The sequence below is a fragment of the Mesoplodon mirus genome, assembly GCF_964341445.2.
Source record: "Mesoplodon mirus genome assembly, chromosome: 3".
Lineage (NCBI taxonomy): Eukaryota > Metazoa > Chordata > Mammalia > Artiodactyla > Ziphiidae > Mesoplodon > Mesoplodon mirus.
The window spans coordinates 49,318,032-49,336,301 of NC_138978.1; the positions used below are offsets into that span (position 1 = coordinate 49,318,032).

At 46.0% G+C, this 18,270-nt stretch overlaps 1 protein-coding gene across 1 annotated transcript in view; it reads right to left on the reverse strand.

Moving 5' to 3' along the window:
• The window catches only part of DHCR24 (24-dehydrocholesterol reductase), a 36,849-nt gene that overhangs the window by 12,712 nt on the left and 5,867 nt on the right, over window positions 1-18,270 (reverse strand). Inside the window, exons 3-6 of the mRNA XM_082613373.1 lie at window positions 8,808-8,913; window positions 7,990-8,108; window positions 5,611-5,874; window positions 715-858 (exon numbers count right to left, since the gene is read on the reverse strand). Coding sequence (XP_082469499.1) covers window positions 715-858; window positions 5,611-5,874; window positions 7,990-8,108; window positions 8,808-8,913 — 633 coding nt within the window. The remainder of the gene's footprint in view (window positions 1-714; window positions 859-5,610; window positions 5,875-7,989; window positions 8,109-8,807; window positions 8,914-18,270) is intronic.

Sequence of the window (18,270 nt, forward strand, 5' to 3'; positions counted from 1 at the left end):
GAGTCTGGGGAAAGGGAATGGGGAGTAACTGCTTAATGGGTACAGGATTTCCTTTTAGGGTGATGAAAATATTTTGAAACTAGATATAGTAGACACACAACATCATGAATGTACCAAATACCACTGAACTGTACACGTTAAAATGTTTCATTTTATGTTTTCACTTCAATTAAAAAAAATAAATAAAAAGCTACCCACTCAGCCCATCTGAGGACCTGTGCTCTGGCTCTTCCTCTGCCTGGCGTGTCCTCCCTATGTTCGGGTCCTGCTCACAAGGCATCTCCTGAGAGGCCTTCCCTGACCGCTTATTTAAAATGTCACTGCTCCCCGTCGCTCATCACACAACAGCAAATTCTTGCTCACACGTCAAGGCCACGGCTTGACAGCTACCTCCAGCCCTGGGCAGGACCAGCCACTTCCTCTTCTCAGGCCGCAGTCTGTCTGCTTGGCTAGGCTACAGCTCCTCAAGGACAGGTCTGTGTTCCCCAAAGCACTGGGCCCCGCGCCCCACCTTCTGGCACAGGCAGGTGTGTGGGGAGAGCCCACGGCTTTAAGGCAAGGTGGCTGCTCCTGAAGAAGGAAGCACTGTGCTGCTGGGTTAAGAGGCTGTTCTGGTCCCGAGGACAAAGCCACTCTTTTCCCCCAAGGGAGGGGAAACCATCCTGGTTGCCAGCCTGGCCGGGAGCCAGGACTACCAGGAAATCCTAGCCTCACCTGGAGCTCCCAGAAGATGCTGCGCGTGTGGCGATGGTAGTAGTGTCTCAAGGGGATGTACTCCAGGCCCTCGCGGTTTGTCTTCAGGTAGTTCTCCACGTGCTTGAAGAACCACGGCTTGTAGTAGTTGCCAATGCTATTCAGCTGCAATGACAGAGGGCACTGTGTCAGGCCACAGGCAAGTCCCAATGCCATCGGGGTGTAACAGTGATACCTGGCTTCTGTTCCGCACTCCTGGCCTCTCCAGAGCTCTTTCATGTCTATTATTGCCTTGGAGGCTCTTGAAAGCCAGGCGAGGTTAATGCGCAGAGCCAGCATTCTCTAGCAGAGAGAGAAGCTCACAGAGGTTAAGTGGTGAGCCCAGGGCCCGACAGCGAACTCCTGACAGGCTCGAGAGCTCAGCCTGCTACTCCTCCTCGGTGAGAGAACTGAAGTGCCGGTGTCTGTCGCCGTAGGCCACAGTGCAGCGCTCCATACAGGCGTGTTCCTCCCCACCTCCCTCCCACGAGGCCAGCGTTGGGACGAACACTGAGCGTGGGTCATCCTCCCCACTGGGTCCCACAGCTGACAGCACTAACTGACCACGGTGCTTTCCCTGCTGCCCTGGACCAAGCTCCACATCCTCTGGCCACAGCGCTCCCCCCACGCAGCCACCATCAACGGAGGAAGCTCACAGTAAAGCTACAGTCTTCCCTGGCACTGGGCCCCGTGGTCTCCAAGCCTAAATCATATATTTAGCTGGTGTTTTCTTCAGCCCTAAATGGTTCAGGACTCTATCTACTGTGTGCCCTGGGATGACTTAGCTTCTCTGAGCCTCAGCTTCCTCACCCATGAAAGGAACTGTGGGCCGATGCTTTTGGAGACAGGCAGGGCAGCAACCCGGAAGGGTCATGGGCTTCAGGCTGGGCGGCTGAGGCCAGACCCTGGCCGTCACCCACTAGCTGTGTGACCTGGCGCAGGACACTCTGAGCTTGTTTCTTCACATGTAAAATGGCAATAAAAATAAATACTTTGTGGGAGATCTTTGGGCCTATTAGAAATTACATACACACACACTGCAGACGCTTGGGCCCATGTCATACCAGCTTCTCTTGGGGTGGGAGAGGCACCCGACTTTTATGGGGCAGGTGAGATCACACCCAGCAAAGGGACAGGAGGAAGCAGAGAGTGGAGGCCACGTAGGAGAGGTAGAATGTTGCCAGGGGACCATCAGGGAGGGAAAGACAGGAGCAGAGGCAAGAAGTAAGCAAGCCCAGAGTGGCTGGAGAATAATCACAGCACGGGCTAAGTGCCCACACTCCAGGGAGGCAGCGCCAGTACCCGGCATATTCACTCTCTGTCCCCGCCATGACTTTGCATACATTCATTATCTCTTCCATGACCTTGCACACGTCCCTTCTTTCTCTCCTCCACGACCTTGCACAGCAGGGCTGTTCCTGCTTCACTAACCAGGAGAAAGAATCATCAAGGTTGAAGGGACTACCCGAGGTCACAAGGCTGGCAAGAGGCAAGGCAAGGACTCAAGTACATTCCATGTTGCAAAAGAAGGCCAAGGCGGATGGCAGAGAACCTTGAATGGTGGGTTCTAGAATGTGGGCATTATAAAAAAAAAAAAAAACTATTAATTTTTTTCCCGATTCTAAAAGCAACGTACGCTCCTTGTGAAAACTTCAGACACTGCAGTAATGTATAACCTGAGAGATGCCCCTGTAGCCTCATCCTCCAGGGGGAACTGCTAAAAACTGATGTGTATTCATTAGGTTTTATTTTCACACACACACAGATTTATATAAATGGGACTGCTGTGTGCCTACTGTTTACTGATTTGCTGTCTCCACTTTTAATGCACTAGGCTGATCCTGGCAGGTTACTTAGCCTCTCTGAGCCTCATTTTCAGTACAGGCAAAATGGTTAGAGAGACTAAAAGAGATAATGCAGGAAGTGCCAAGCACAGGGCCTGCCCACAACAGGGGCACGGTATTCAGTTCCCGGCCCTCTCACTGCACCCAGCCCCTCGGCAGCTCCCTCCACCCTGGAGCCAGGCAACCTCTGCCCTCCACCTCTGGCAGCCAACACTTGCAGCCCATCTGGGGGTCACCGCTGTGTGCAGGGCACTCTGCTGCTAGGCCACTCTGCAGTGGGGAAACCAGGCAACAAAGTACCAGGAAACGGGCTAAAGAGCCTGCTTGTCCAAGTCAGTTAGAGTGTGGATAGTGCAGGGCAGGGAAGAAGTCACCACAGGCTGGCCTCCACCTGCGAATGCAAAGGGGAGTCAGATCTAACAGGAACAGAGCAACTTGATCTAACCCCAGGTGGACCTGGTCACACACCGGCAGTGGCACCAGCTGCCTGAGGAACCCGAGACTCGGGGGAACCTGGATACAGGCACTCTTGGTGTTCATGGACTCATCGGTAACTCTTTGTGCCAGAGAAGCCTGGGACACGATAAAGAACCTGGATGGCACGTCTCTCCTGGGGCATATGGCAGCCGTGGCAGCCAAGAGGCGGCAGGAGTTCCAGTTCCAATCCAAGCACTTAGATAACAAGCCACTTCCTATCTCTGGGCTCCCCCGTAAAACAGGGGTGGCTGCCTTCTCCCAGGGTGGACAGTGCCTGGGCACGCAAGGACAAATGCCTGAGCAGCCTGCCAAACAGGCATGTTTGGGAGAAATGCTCTTCTGATGAAACATGCACAGGCCTCTGGCACCCATCACTCTCCCGCGGCCCCAGGCCCCGTTCTCATCCGGCATCATGGGAACACTTTGCAAAAGTCTGTGGCTCGAGGCCTGGCCCCTCTGCCACTGATACCAGGCAAGCCTCTGGGGAAAACCTTGGTCTTCCTGGGAAATAAGGGAACTGGTCAGAGTGTTCAAACAATTTAAAAGCTGTACAATCCCTTTTGCCCAACTGCAACCTTAGGTGGCATCTAATACATCAAAGAGATGACTTTCAGTACAAAGGGGGTGGTGATACCCCTTGGTCCCGGCCCTTAGCTTATCACCACTGGCAGCCTCCAGAGGAACATCTCAGACAAGGCGGAAAACCTCTGGACGAGACCTCCTTGCCAGGTGACTAGGTTCAGAGTGATACTCTGCCTGGGCTTTGGCCCGACCTGAGCTCAGGCAGAGCCAGGGCCCGGGGACACCAGAACATTTGGGCTCAGTGTCTGAAGTCCCACTCCTGCTCCAGGATCCCCATCCTCCAGTGCTCACTAATGACCCATAAAGAATGGTGCTCGGTCAAAGTTTGCAGATGATGCCAAATTCTAGAAGCTGGTATGGCGGGGAACAAACACCCAACCAGGAGTCAGAGACCCAAACTTTAATCTGCCCCATGCTTGCTGTGGATCCTCAGAGGAGCCTCTTTCCCCTTCTGGGCCTCCGTTCCTTATTTGGAGAGGGAATTGTATCAGATGATTTTTGAGTCCTTTTTGATTTTAAAATGCTTTAAGTATATAGGGATAGATCAAGAGCCTTAAAAGTGCCTATCCTTTGTTGTACGAATTCTACTTGAAGGTGTTATTCAAATTATAGACAAAAGATGTCTACTGCTACATTAATTAAAATGATGAAAAACTGGATGCAACTTTAATTTCCAACTATGGGGCAGTGGTTTAGTAGATGATAGGGCATTTGCTCACTGCAATGTTTCTGCAGTCATTAAACATGAAGGTAATGTAACGATATGTAGAAATGCTTATCACACTAAACCAGAAACTACAAATTTGAACAGGTGATCACAGCTGAAGACAAACAAACCGAATCGCTGTGCAAAGAGATGGTAACCTTGAAAGTACCCGAGAACTGCAAAATAAAACGAGCTACTATTTTTAACCCTATCAGATTGGCAAAAATGAAAGAGTGATGCTATCCAGCACTGGCAAGGAGGTGGGGGAAAGGTATTCTCACACACCACTGCGTCGCTGGAAGTGGACACAAGCACACATTTCTGGCAGGTCACTGGTCATATCTATCAATATTTAATATATTCAAACCCCTTGGGTCAGGAATTCCTTTTTTTGGACTCAATCCTACAGAAATGCATGCACAAGAGGCCAAGGATAGATGCAAGAGAATCTTCAATGCAATATTACTTGTAAGAGCAAAACATTTTAAGCAAAATAAATGCTCATCGGGAAGCAATGAGTTAGGCTAATTACAGGCAACAACAGAAAGCATGGGATAAAACGAGGGCATGGGCATGTACACACGCGTACATGCGCACGCACAGGCACAGGCCTTGAAGAGTGCAGTGTTACAGGTGGTTACCCTGGGAGCATGCTTGGGTGAAGAGATGCACTTTAACTTTTTCTTTATATATTCCAACATTGTTATACTATTTTTGTAAAAGCTTTAAAAAAATCTGTGCATCGAAAAGAGAGGAAATAAATCTATCAAACACATTAGCAAGAGCTGGATTGGGTCATATCTATAGGTGGAGTCTTTTCTTTCCTTTTACGTCTGTACACTTTCCAAGCCTCTCGTAATAAGCACAAATCCTTTCTCAAGGGAGAAAGAACGGCTATTAAAAATTACACAGTGTACGTTGAAGGGGTGTGAATCTGGATTCTGAGGCATCAAATCCATTACTCAAATCTTGGCTTTGTCATCTTGTGGAAGTTTACATGGCCTCTTGGAGCCTTGGTTTCTTCATCTATAAAATGGGGTTACTGTGAGGATCAAAGAGTACGCCTATCAAGAGACACACACGTCACCAGGCAGATGGTAGGGGCAGAGTAAATGGATACTTTGGTCACAGCCTAAGACGGCCGACCATAGCTCCTGCTGCCCAGGTGGGCTGACCCAGGTCGCAGCCTCAAAGAGCGTGGCTGCCACGGTCAGGGTGGGGAATGAGGCTCCATCCCAGCCCGTCCAGGCCCTCCTCCTCCAGGCCTACCTTGCCAGGCTCTGCCTCATCTGTCATGACCCCCGTCATGATTACGGCCTCCTCCAGGGAGTACAGCAGCCCTTCCACGAAGTGGTTCTCCTGCCGCTGGGACTCACGGGTGAACCTGTCACAGATGGCCTCCAGGCCGCACACCGGCTCAAACCGCAGCTTGACGTACTTCTTGGCGGGGATGATGCGGATTTCGGCGGCCACCAGGAAGCCCAGGGTCCCACAGGACCAGGGCACGGCGTAGAACAGGTCTGAGTTTTCCGACTGTGAGGCGGAGTGGACACATGCTGAATGTTTGACCCCCAAACCCCGCGCTGCAGTGAGTCATCAGCGGGGCGCAGAGGACGCAGGGCCTGGGCTAAATCCCTGTCCTGGCACTATCTGTGTCAACCTGAACAAGGACCTCGCAACTGCACTTTCTGGGCCTCAGTCCTCCCCCTGCAGCTTCAGCATGACATTTGACCTTACACTGCCCTCTGTATCAGGGATGCTCAGGGAGAGTACATCCTCTCTCCTCCACCTGGGCACAGCCCCTGGACCACAGGCTACCCAGGAAGAGGCCAGGACCAGCTCTGCCCAGAGTCCTAAAATGAGGGACCAAGGGCCAGGGGTCCCAGGCCAGGCTAGAGAGAGATGAACCCTTAATGAGGGTCAAGGTAGCCAGGGGACATTAAAATGGGCCATTACTGAAACTTACAAAGCCTTTCCCATTCCGTTAGCTGTGAATTCCCCCCTCCCCAACCACAGTCCAGGGAGAGCATTAACATTCCTGCTTGAATGGCTAAGGAGAGTGAGGCTCCAAGAGGGGACAATGGCTCACCCAAGGCTTCCCCCCAATTCAGTGCAGCGATGTCGGGCTCAGGCAAGGCCGCCTGACACCTGATCCAGCGATCCTCCTTCTAACCTCATGATTTTCTTGTTTTGGTATTTGTCTTGGAGACAAACAACTTTTCATCTGGCCGTTCTAAGGCAGCTTCTTTGATTCTAATAAAGCTCCTTGTGAAGAAGTCTAGCCTTGTCCAGGCTTTACGGAGAGGACAGTCCTGCATGGTCTCTGCTCACGCTGAACGCCCTTGGTGCTGGTGTGGTGGGTGCAGCGAGGTGGTGGGGTGAGGGCCATGATGGAGCAGGGGAGCTCTGCAGCAGGCTGGCAGAAGTCTCTGCAACAGCAGACATGGGCCACCCGATGCCCATCTGGGCCACCGCCTGATCACACCGTCAGCTCACAGCAGTAATAAGCAGGTGTCCGCCGCACGCCCGGCTCTGTGCTAGGAGCTTAATATATGGCATCTACGTTCTCCTCCTGACAACGCATTTGCCAGATGAGGAAACTGGACCTCAGAGCAGGGAAGTAATTCATGAATGCCTGTCTCCTTTCTCTGCTCATAATAAACAGGTTAGAAGGCAGGGCCCAGTGAGCGTTTCGGGAAAGGTGCTGAACTGATGTGAATCCTGAAAGAGGTCTATCTTGTCCAGACCAGAGCTCTCAAGCCTGTAGTCCTGCCCTGGACTCTGTGAGGCCAACAACTCTGGTGGCTCTCAGAAACATTCACTTTTTTTTTTTTTTTTTTGCGGTACGTGGGCCTCCCACCGCCGCGGCCTCTCCCGCTGTGGAGCACAGGCTCTGGATGTGCAGGCCCAGCAGCCACGGCCCACGGGCCCAGCTGCTCCGTGGCACGCGGGATCCTCCCGGACCGGGGCACGAACCCACGTCCCCTGCATCAGCAGGTGGACTCTCAACCACTGCGCCACCAGGGAAGCCCGGAAACATTCACTTCTAAAGGATCACACTGTTCCTCCCATCCCAGGGGCTCCTTAGATATGCTCAGTGAGATCTGAGTTTATTTAAAGTTTCCATCTGTCCTGCTCCGTAACTGCATCCTACTTTGGGCCGTGGAATTGCCTTTTATTTCTCCAAAACGGCCCCTCTGATTACTGTTGGTTACACCTCACCACTGGCATAGAATGTTGATGCTTGGGCCTGACTTCAAGACAGTATGGTGACATGAACTGCTAAGGGCATTGACTTGGGAGCCCGATAAGCTGGGTTTGAATCCCAGCCGTGTGGGATTTACTAGCTGTGTGATCTTGGGCAAGTTCATTAACCTCTCTGTGCTTTAGTTTCCTATCTGTAAAATGTGTCTAATAATAGTACCCACCTCATAAAGTTGTTTAACAATTAAATGCCTTAATATACATGAGGCATTTACAACAGTATCTGAGCACATATCAGGGGCTACAGAAATCTGTTATTATTATGGATACAGACCCAGACTGGACAGGTGTATCTGAAATGAAGCACCCCCAGGGGAGCCACCTCCCAGGGGTCTTTAATGCCCAGAGCAGGCTGGTGGGGGCATCCCCCAACTCTGAACTCACCGGTGTGCATCGCACAAAGCTGCCATCGGCCAGGACCAGCTCGTAGGCAGTGCAGATGTGCTGGAACAGGCCATACTTGTGGGATGAAGACTCGATGCCTGTGCCCATGATCAATCCCCCTGCAGAGACATGTGCATTAGCCAGGCAGAGCTGGAAGGGGGTTGGGGAGAGTTGGGAAAAGGACACCTTGCTGGAGCTGGGGAAACTCAGAGCATGAAGGAGGCATGACAGGGCTGGCAGATCTTAGGGGAGATTTCCCATCTCTATGGAGGTAGAGAGCAGGAGAGAGAAGGAGGGCCTAAGATGTGGGCATGAGGGCTTGCTTAGAGGTGGAAGATGGGTGGGAGACCCCATCAAGGGCGCTCGCGCCATCACCTCTGGCCAGACCCAACCTAGAAACCTGTCTGTGCACATTCATTTCAACAGGGACATTGACGAAAAGAGGGTTGGTTGGGTGGGGGAAGCCGTGTCCCTTGGGAACAGTTAAAGGACCTGAAGGTGTTTCCCCTGGAGAAGAAAAGGCTCTGGGACCTTGAATCCTACGGAAGGAGAGACTAGACTTATTCTGTGTGTTTCACGGGGCAGAACTGGAGCGATGGATGCAAGTCACAGGGAAGCAGGTTCCAACCACCGATTGAAAAGTGCATGCTAATAACGTAAGCTGTTCAGACATGGACTGACAGGCAGTGAGTGCCTTGTCTTTGGTGCTGGACGAGACAGGGTGACATCCGTCACAGATGGGACAGTGGTGACTCCTGGACCTGAAGGAAGGTGGGCCGAGGTTCCTCAGCTCTGACGAAATCTGTCTGATTTCTCACCCACTGTGAGGTCATCCAACTCGGGCAACACAGGCAGAGTCCAGCCAATGGAGGTCAGCAGGGCAGTCACCTGACCCATGGTCACCAAGGGCTCCACGCGGACAATCTGCTGACACAGAAGAGAGACCCTGGGTCACAAGGAGGCTGCCAGGCCTAATGGGGGCTTCTGTCTGCAGAAGGTGTTATCCCAGACCTTCCCAAACAATCAACATGGGGATTCCTATATGGGCTTTACAGCCTCTTTCCAGAGCATTCCACCACCTTTAGTTACAGTGAATGGGGTTTCTGGTGCTGGGTTAGATAGTGTTTAATCTTGTTCTTTCAAATACCTTTATATTTAATACTTAGTTTATTCTTCTTCTAGAAGAAGAAATACTCATTTATTTGGAAGAAACAGCATATATGAAGAAGACAAAAATCATTAATCCTAGTTCTTCCAAGTTATCAATGTTAATACTGGAGTATATCTCCTTTCAGTCTTTTCCCATGCATATCTATATTACTACTTTTATGTTTTAATACAACACACACACACACACACACACACACGCCCACAAATGCAAACACACATAACACAGACTTTTTAAAAAAAATTTAATGCTATACTGTGACATGATCCCTTGTCATTAAATCCTCCTGGAAAACATGATTTTTGTTCAAAGGACAGGGCAATATTAATTCAGTATCTGGCATCATTGGTTTTCTTGGCTTTGTGCATGTTAGACCTGGTATTTCTACCGATACAGTATTCCTGTAGTTTCTCATACTATTCAATTTGACATAATCTTCAATAGGAACTAATGCTTCTCTTTTTCTAGGGTGTGTAAAATTCAGAACCAGGAAGATTCAACCCCTCTGACCCTAAACACGGTCCTAAAGTAAACTGCTTGGGGAAATTGGATCCCAAAGATTACAGGTGGGGAATTTTGTAGTGTGTCCATATTCCACTGTAGATCAAAGAAGCCCAACTAAAAGAATTGTGGACTGACTGACAAGACAACTGTGTATTGAGCAAAAATTCTTTTTGAAAGGGCTATCTTGAAGATTATGACCCAAACACTGGAGGAACTGAGGTGACCAGCAGTAGAAGGAAATCCTTAAAAATTTATTGACTTAAATAATTTTGCCTATGTTACACATAATAATTTACAAAAAAGTTTACGCTTAAAAAAAAACATGATTTTTTTTTTTTTTTTTTGTGGTACGCGGGCCTCTCCCTGTTGTGGCCTCTCTCATTGCGGAGCACAGGCTCCGGACGTGCAGGCTCAGCGGCCATGGCTCACGAGCCCAGCTGCTCCACAGCATGTGGGATCTTCCCGGACCGGGGCACGAACCCGTGTCCCCTGCATCGGCAGGTGGACTCTCAACCACTGCGCCACCAGGGAAGCCCAAAACATGATTTTTAATGGACACACGAATACGCCATCAAGAGGACTTCTGCTTTCAGTCAAGATGGAGCGAAAAGAACCAGTTTAACCTGCTGCCTGGAGAAAAAAAGGACAAAATATATGAAACAGGAGTTTTCAACACAGTAAACATCAGGCAGCGAAGTTAATGATTGCTGACAGGAAACAAACAGGGTGAGCTCTATGAATGCCCCAGCTAACTGCCTGGAGTTAGGCAGTGCAGGAAGGGAGAGCCCAGTGGACTCTGAGTCGAGGGCCCTAGAAGACCAAGGTGAATAGAGTCTGCAGGACAGAGTACTGGAGAGGAGAGAACTGCAGAGAGAAAACTCTGAAGTACTGCGAAGAGTGCCCGTTGAGTATTCAACTGAGTACTGATTGGTGCATACACAGGACGAAATTATCAGAGGCTGAGGCCAGGGGAAGAGCCTGGCAGGTAACAGTGCCAGGGGCTCACAAAGGGCAGGAAATAGTATCTGTTCCCACAAGCCAGACTGGAAAACTTCATGACTCCCAGGGCACTGGGTAGAGTACTCAGAATATTCTTGCCTGAGCAGCGGGGAATAATTGCCCCTAGATTACATGCTGCTCCAGGCCCACCTGAAAAATCAACACCAAACAGGATCAAACTGTTTCTCAGTAACTCGGCTCTATCTTAGAACAAAGCTCACTAAGGTTTACAGGGGTATAAAAATATCCAGCACCCCACACAAGGTAAAGTTCATGATGCCTAGAATCCAATCAAAGTTCACCAGGCATGCAAAGAGGCAGGAAAATTCAACCCATAATGAGAATAATCAATCAATCTGTTTTGATAAAACAGACCCAGAATTGACACAGATATTAAAATCAGCAAACAAGGATATTAAAATAATTATTGATACTGTATTCCCTATGTTCAGAAAGTTAAGTACAGACATTTAAAAGGCAGTAAAAGGATCCAAATCAAACTTCTAGAAATGAAAACCACAATGTTAGAGATGAAAAATACACTGGTTGGAACTGACAGCAAATTAGACACTGCAGAAGAAGAGTGATGAATTTAAATACACAGCAGTAGAAACTATCCAAGATGAAACACACAGAGGAAAAAAACCTTTAATGAACTGCTGTTCATTCAGCTCAGTGAGCTGAGCTGTAGAACTACTTCAAGTGGCCCAACATATGTGTAACAGCAGTCCTCAAAGGAGAGAGAGGAAGGGAAAGAAAAATATTTGAAGAAATAATGACCCCCAAAATTTCAAATTTGATGAAAAATTATGACTCCCGAGCACAAGAATTATGAAGAAAACTATACCACAGCACATTGTTAATAATTGCTCAAAACTAGTTATAAAGATAAAATCTTAAAAGTAGCCAGAGGAAAAAGATAAGTTACATACAGAGGGACAAAGATAAGGATGAGAGATTTCTTGTTAGAAATAACGCAAGCAAGAAGACACTGGAGGGCTTCCCTGGTGGCACAGTGGTTGAGAATCTGCCTGGCAACACAGGGGACACGGGTTCACGCCCTAGTCCAGGAAGATCCCACGTGCCACAGAGCAACTAAGCTCGTGCACCACAACTACTGAGCCTGTGCTCTAGAGCCCAGGAGCCACAGCTACTGAGCCTGTGTACCACAACTACTGAAGCCCACGCACCTAGAGCCTGTGCTCCGCAACAAGAGAAGCCACCACAATGAGAAGCCCTTGTACTGCAATGAAGAGTAGCCCCTGCTCGCAACTAGAGAAAGCCCGCATGAAGCAACAAAGACTCAATGCAGCCAAAAATAAAATAAATAAATAAATTTATTAAAAAAAAAAAAGACACTGGAGCATCTTTAAAGTACTGAAGGAAAAAAACTGTCAACCTGGAGTTCCATGCCCTCTGAAAATATCTTTCAAAAATGAAGGCAACCTCATACCCATTAAGATGGCTATTATTAACAACAAAACAAAAACAGAAAATAGGGCCTCCCTGGTGGCGCAAGTGGTTGAGAGTCCGCCTGCCGATGCAGGGGATACGGGTTCGTGCCCCGGTCTGGGAGGATCCCATATGCCGCGGAGCGGCTGGGCCCGTGAGCCATGGCCGCTGGGCCTGCGCATCCGGAGCCTGTGCTCCGCAACGGGGGAGGCCACAACAGTGAGAGGCCCGCATACCGCAAAAAGAAAAAAAAAAAAAAAAAAAAAAAAAAAAAAAACAGAAAATAACAGGTGTTGGTGAGGATTTGGAAAAATTAAAACCCTTGTGCACTGTTGGTGGGGATGTTAAAATGGTGCAGCCACTATGCAAAACAGTATGGCTGTTCCTCAAAAAATTAAAAATAGAACTACCATGTGATCCAGCAATTCCACTTCTGGGTATATACCCAAAATAATTGAAAGCAGCGTCTTGAAATGCTATGTGTACACCCATGTTCATAGCAGCATTATTCACAATAGCTAAAACGCAGAAGCAGCCCAAGTGTCCATGGATGAATGAGTGGATAAGCAAAATGTGCTATGTACATACAATGGAATATTATTCAGCCTTAAAAAGTAAGAAAATTCTGCAATATGCTACAACATGGATGGACCTTGAAGACATTATGCGAAGTCAAATAAGCCAGTCACAAAAAGACAAATACTGTATGATTCCATTTACATGAGTTACTTAGAGTGGTTAAAATCATAGAAAGATAGTAGAATATGGTTGCCAGGGTCTGGGGGGAGGGAAGAATGGGGAGTTATTGTTTAATGGATATAGAGTTTCAGTTTGACAAGAAGAAAAGAGTCATGGGGATGGGTGGTGGTGATGGCTGAATGACAAGGTGCATATATTTAATACCACTGAACTGCACACTTAAAAGTGGTTAAGATGGTAATTGTTATGTGTATCTTACCACAACACAAGTTGGAAAAGAAATGAAGACAAAATAAATTATTTCAGACATACAACAGCTGAAAGATTCATCACCAGCAAAATCACCATATAAGAAATGTCAAAGGAGGTTCTTCAGGCAGAAGGAACATGACACAGATGGAAACACATATCTACAAAACGGAATGAAGAAATGGTAACTATATGGGTAAGTATATAAGATTTTTCTTATTATTTAAATTTCTTTAAAAGATAACTATTAATAACAACAATAATGTAGTGTGGGGTCTATAACATATATAAAAGTAAAAGGATGACAGCAATAGCACAAAGGTGGAAAGAAGAGAAATGGAAGCATATTATTCTAAGATTCTTATACTGTACATGAAATGGGATGCCATCACTTGAAGGTAGAGGGTGACAAGGAAAGTGTATACCATAAATCCTAAAACAACTGCTAAAATAACAAAACAAAGGCTTATAGCTAGTAAGTCAACAAAAGAGCTATGGCAGAATCATAGAAATTATTCAGTAATCCAAAAGCAGACAGAAAAAAAGAAAAAAGGAACAAAGAACAAATGAGACAAATAGAAAACAAAGAGCAAGGCAACAAGTTTAAACCAAACCGTGTCAATAATAACATTAAACGTAAATGGTCTTAAATCTGAATTAAAAGGCGGAAATTGTCAGATTGGATAAAAAAGCAAGACCTAATTATATGCTGCCTACAAGAAACACTTTAACTATAAAGATACAAATAGATTAAAAGGAAAATGATGGGGCTTCCCTGGTGGCGCAGTGGTTGAGAGTCCGCCTGCCAATGCAGGGGATACGGGTTCGTGCCCCGGTCCGGGAAGATCCCACATGCTGCGGAGCAGCTGGGCCCGTGAGCCATGGCCACTGAGCCTGCGCGTCCGGAGCCTGTGCTCCGCAACGGGAGAGGCCACAACAGTGAGAGGCTCGCGTACTGCAAAAAAAAAAAAAAAAAAAAAAAAAAAGGAAAATGATGGAAAAAGATACACCATGTCACCACTTAGTCAAAAAACGCTGGAGTGGCTTCATTAATATCAGACAAAGTAGATTTCCGGGCAAAGAATATAACTAGTAATAGAAAAGGTCATTTCACAGATACATGCACCCCTATGTTCATAGCAGCACTATTTACAATAGTCAAGACATAGAAACAACCTAAATGTCCACTGACAATGAATGGATAAAGAAGATGTGGTATACATATACATTGGAATATTACTCAGCCATAAAAAAGAATGAAATAATGCCATTTGCAGAAACATGGATGGACCTAGAGATTATCATACTAAGTGAAGTAAGTCAGGGAGAGAAAGACAAATACCATATAATATCACTTATATGTGGAATCTAAACTACGACACAAATGAACATGTCTATGAAACAACAGATTCAGAAACATAAAGAACAGACTTGTGGTTGCCAAGGGGGAGGTTGGGTGGAGGAGGGAAAGACTGGGAGTTTGGGATTAGCAGATGCAAACTATTATACATAGGATGGATAAACAACAAGTCCTACTGTATAGCACAGGGAACTATAGTCAATATCCTGTGATAAACCATAATGGAAAAGAATATGAAAAAATATATATATATGTATAACTGAATCACTTTGCTATACAGCAGAAATTAACACAACATTGTAAATCAACTATACTTCAATAAAATAAATTTTTAAAAAAGGTCATTTCACAATGATAAAGAGATCAGTTGGGCTTACCTGGTGGCACAGTGGTTAAGAATCCGCCTGCCAATGCAGGGGACATGGGTTCGAGCCCTGGTCCGGGAAGATCCCACATGCTGCGGAGCAACTAAGCCTGTACGCCACAACTACTGAGCCTGCCCTCTAGAGCATGCATGCCGCAACTACTGAAGCCTGCATGCCTAGAGCCTGTGCTCCGCAACGAGAAGCCACCAAAATGAGAAGCCCACGCACCGCAACAAACAGTAGCCCCTGCTCGCCGCAACTAGAGAAAACCCACGTGCAGCAACGAAGACCCAATGCAGCCAAAAATAAATAAATTTATTAAAAAAAGAGATCAATTAATCAAGAGGACATAAAAATCCCAAACATTTATATACCTAATAACAGAGCTTCAAATTACATGAAGCAAAAACTGAAAGAAGTTCAAGAGATATAAACAAATCTACAATCACAGGCAGATTTCAATATCCCCCTTTCAAGAATTGATGGAATAAGAGAAAATTCATAAGGATATAGAAGACTTGAACAACACTATCAACCAATTTGACCTAATTTTCACAGTACACATGACCCCCAAACAGCAGAATACACATTTTCTTTTAAAAGGCACAAGGAACACTTACCAAGTAGACCATATTCTGGGCCATAAAGTATGTCTCAATAAGTTGAAAAGCATTCTAATCATATAAAGTATGTTTTCTGACAACTAAATTAAATTAGAAATCAGTAACAGAAAGATCTCTGGAAAATCCCAAATATTTGGAAACTAAATAACATACTTCTAAAAAACCTCTGGGTCAAAGCAGGTATCAAAAAGGAAACCAGAGGGCTTCCCTGGTGGCGCAGCGGTTGAGAGTCCGTCTGCCGATGCAGGGGACACGTGTTCATGCCCCAGCCTGGGAGGGTCCCACGTGCCGCGGGGCGGCTGGGCCCGTGAGCCATGGCCGCTGAGCCTGTGCGTCCGGAGCCTGTGCTCCGCAACGGGAGAGGCCACAGCAGTAAGAGGCCCGTGTACCGCAAAAAAAAAAAAAAAAAGGAAACCAGAAAGTAGTTTGAACTGAATGAAAATGAAAAGGTAAGATATCAGATTTGGGGATGGCTCTAAAACCGTGCTTAGGTGGAAATTTATAGCACTAAACATCTATATTAAAAAAAAAAAGAAAGGTCTAATTCAATGGCCTCAGCTGTCACCTTAAAAAACTAGACAAAGAGGCTTCCCTGGTGGCGTAGTGGTTGAGAGTCCACCTGCTGATGCAGGGGACACGGGTTCGTGCCCCTGTCCGGGAAGATCCCACATGCCGCGGAGCAGCTGGGCCCATGAGCCATGGCCGCTGAGCCTGTGCATCCAAAGCCTGTGCTCCGCAACGGGAGAGGCCACAACAGTGAGAGGTCCGCATACCGCAAAAAAAAAAAAAAAAAAAAAAAACTAGACAAAGAAGAGTAAAATTAAACCCAGTCAGCCAAAGAAAGAAATTAACAAAAATCAAAGTAGAAGTCAGTGAAATAGAAAACAAACAAACAAAAAGAAAGATCAATCAATGAAACCAAAAGCTAGTTCTCTGAGATCAGTAAAACTGATTAACCTCTAGCCAGACTGCTCAGGAAGAAAAGAAAGCAGACACAAAATGACCAGTATCAGGAATGAAAGACATGACATCACTACAGATTCTACAGATGTTCACAGGACAGTAAGGGAATATTATGAATAACTTTATGTCAATCAATTACACAACTTAGTGAAATGGACAAATACCTTTAGAGACACAAACTGCCAAAACTCACTGAGAAGAAACAAATAAATTGAGGAGCCCTATATCTATTTAAAAAAATTAACTTGTTAAAAACTTGCTCACAAACAGAACTCCAGGCCCAGATGGCTTCACTGGTTAATTCCACTAATTATTAAAGAAGTAATACAAATTCTATACCAACTCCTTCAGAAAAGTGAAAAGGAAGGAATACTTCCCAACTCATTCTTTTGGACTTTTTATTATAAAGCTACAGTAATCAAGACAGTGTGTTCCTGGCATACAGATGGGCGAATAGATCAACAGAACAGCAGAGTCCAGAAATAGACCTGTGTATATGGACAACTGATTTCAACAAAGGTGCAAATGCAATTCAGTGGAGAAAGGATTGTCTTTTCAACAAAAGAGGCTGGGACAATTGGAAATCCACGTGCAAAAAAAAGTTTTTTGGACCCCTATCTCACATCATATGCAAAAATTAACTCAAAATGGATCATAGTTCTAAATGTAAACCCTAAAAAATATAATACTGCTAGAAGAAAACAGAAGAGAAAACCTTTGTGACATGGAGTAGGGCAAGATTTCTTAAATAAAATGTCAAAAGCACAAGCTGTAAAAGAAATTACTAAATCCGACTTCCTCAAAATTAAAAATTTCTGGTTTTTAAAAGATAAGCCAAAGCCTGGGAGAAAATATTGACAAATTGTATATATGATGAAGGTCTTGTTTCTAGTAAGAAAACAAACAACCCAATTAAAAATTTTTAGCAAAAGACTTGAACAAGCACTTCACCAAAGATATACAAAGGGCAAATATGCACATGAAAAGATGCCCAATATCATTCATTAGTCATTAGGAAAATGCAAGTTAAAACCACACTGAGATACCTACTATACACCAACTGAATGGCTAAAATTAAGACTAACCATAGCAAGTTTACGATGATATGGAACAACTAGAATACTTGCGGGAATGTAAATGCTACAACTACCTCGGAAAACAATTTGGCAGTTTCTTAAAAAGTTAACCATACACCTACCATATGACCCAGCTATTCCACTGCCAGGTATTTACCCAAAAGAAAAAAGAGCATATGTCCACCCAATGACTATATACAAATGCTCCTTGCCACTTTACTTGTAACAGCCCCAAACTGGAAACAACCCAAATATCCATCAATAAGTGAAAGAATAAACAAACTGTGATTGATATATATATATATATATATAATATATATAAAAACAGAATGTGCTTCTGATACATGCTTCAACATGGATGAATCTCAGAATAATTACGCTGAGTGAAAGAAGCCAGACAAAATAAAAGAGAGTACATAATGCATGATTCTATTTATATAAAACTCTAAATACAGGGCCTCCCTGGTGGCGCAGTGGTTGAGAGTCCGCCTGCCGATGCAGGGGATACGGGTTCGTGCCCCGGTCTGGGAGGATCCCATATGCCGCGGAGCGGCTGGGCCCGTGAGCCATGGCCGCTGGGCCTGCGCATCCGGAGCCTGTGTTCCGCAACGGGAGAGGCCACAACAGTGAGAGGCCCGCATACCGCAAAAAAAAAAAAAAAAAAAAAAAAAACAACTCTAAATACAAACCAATCTATAGTGATGAAAAGCAGGTCATTATTTGCTTAGGGATGTGGGGAAAAGAGGCAGGGAGGAACCTGAGGAAGGGATTACAAAGTGGCATGAAGAAACTTTTGGGGTGATGGTTCATTGTCTTGATTGTG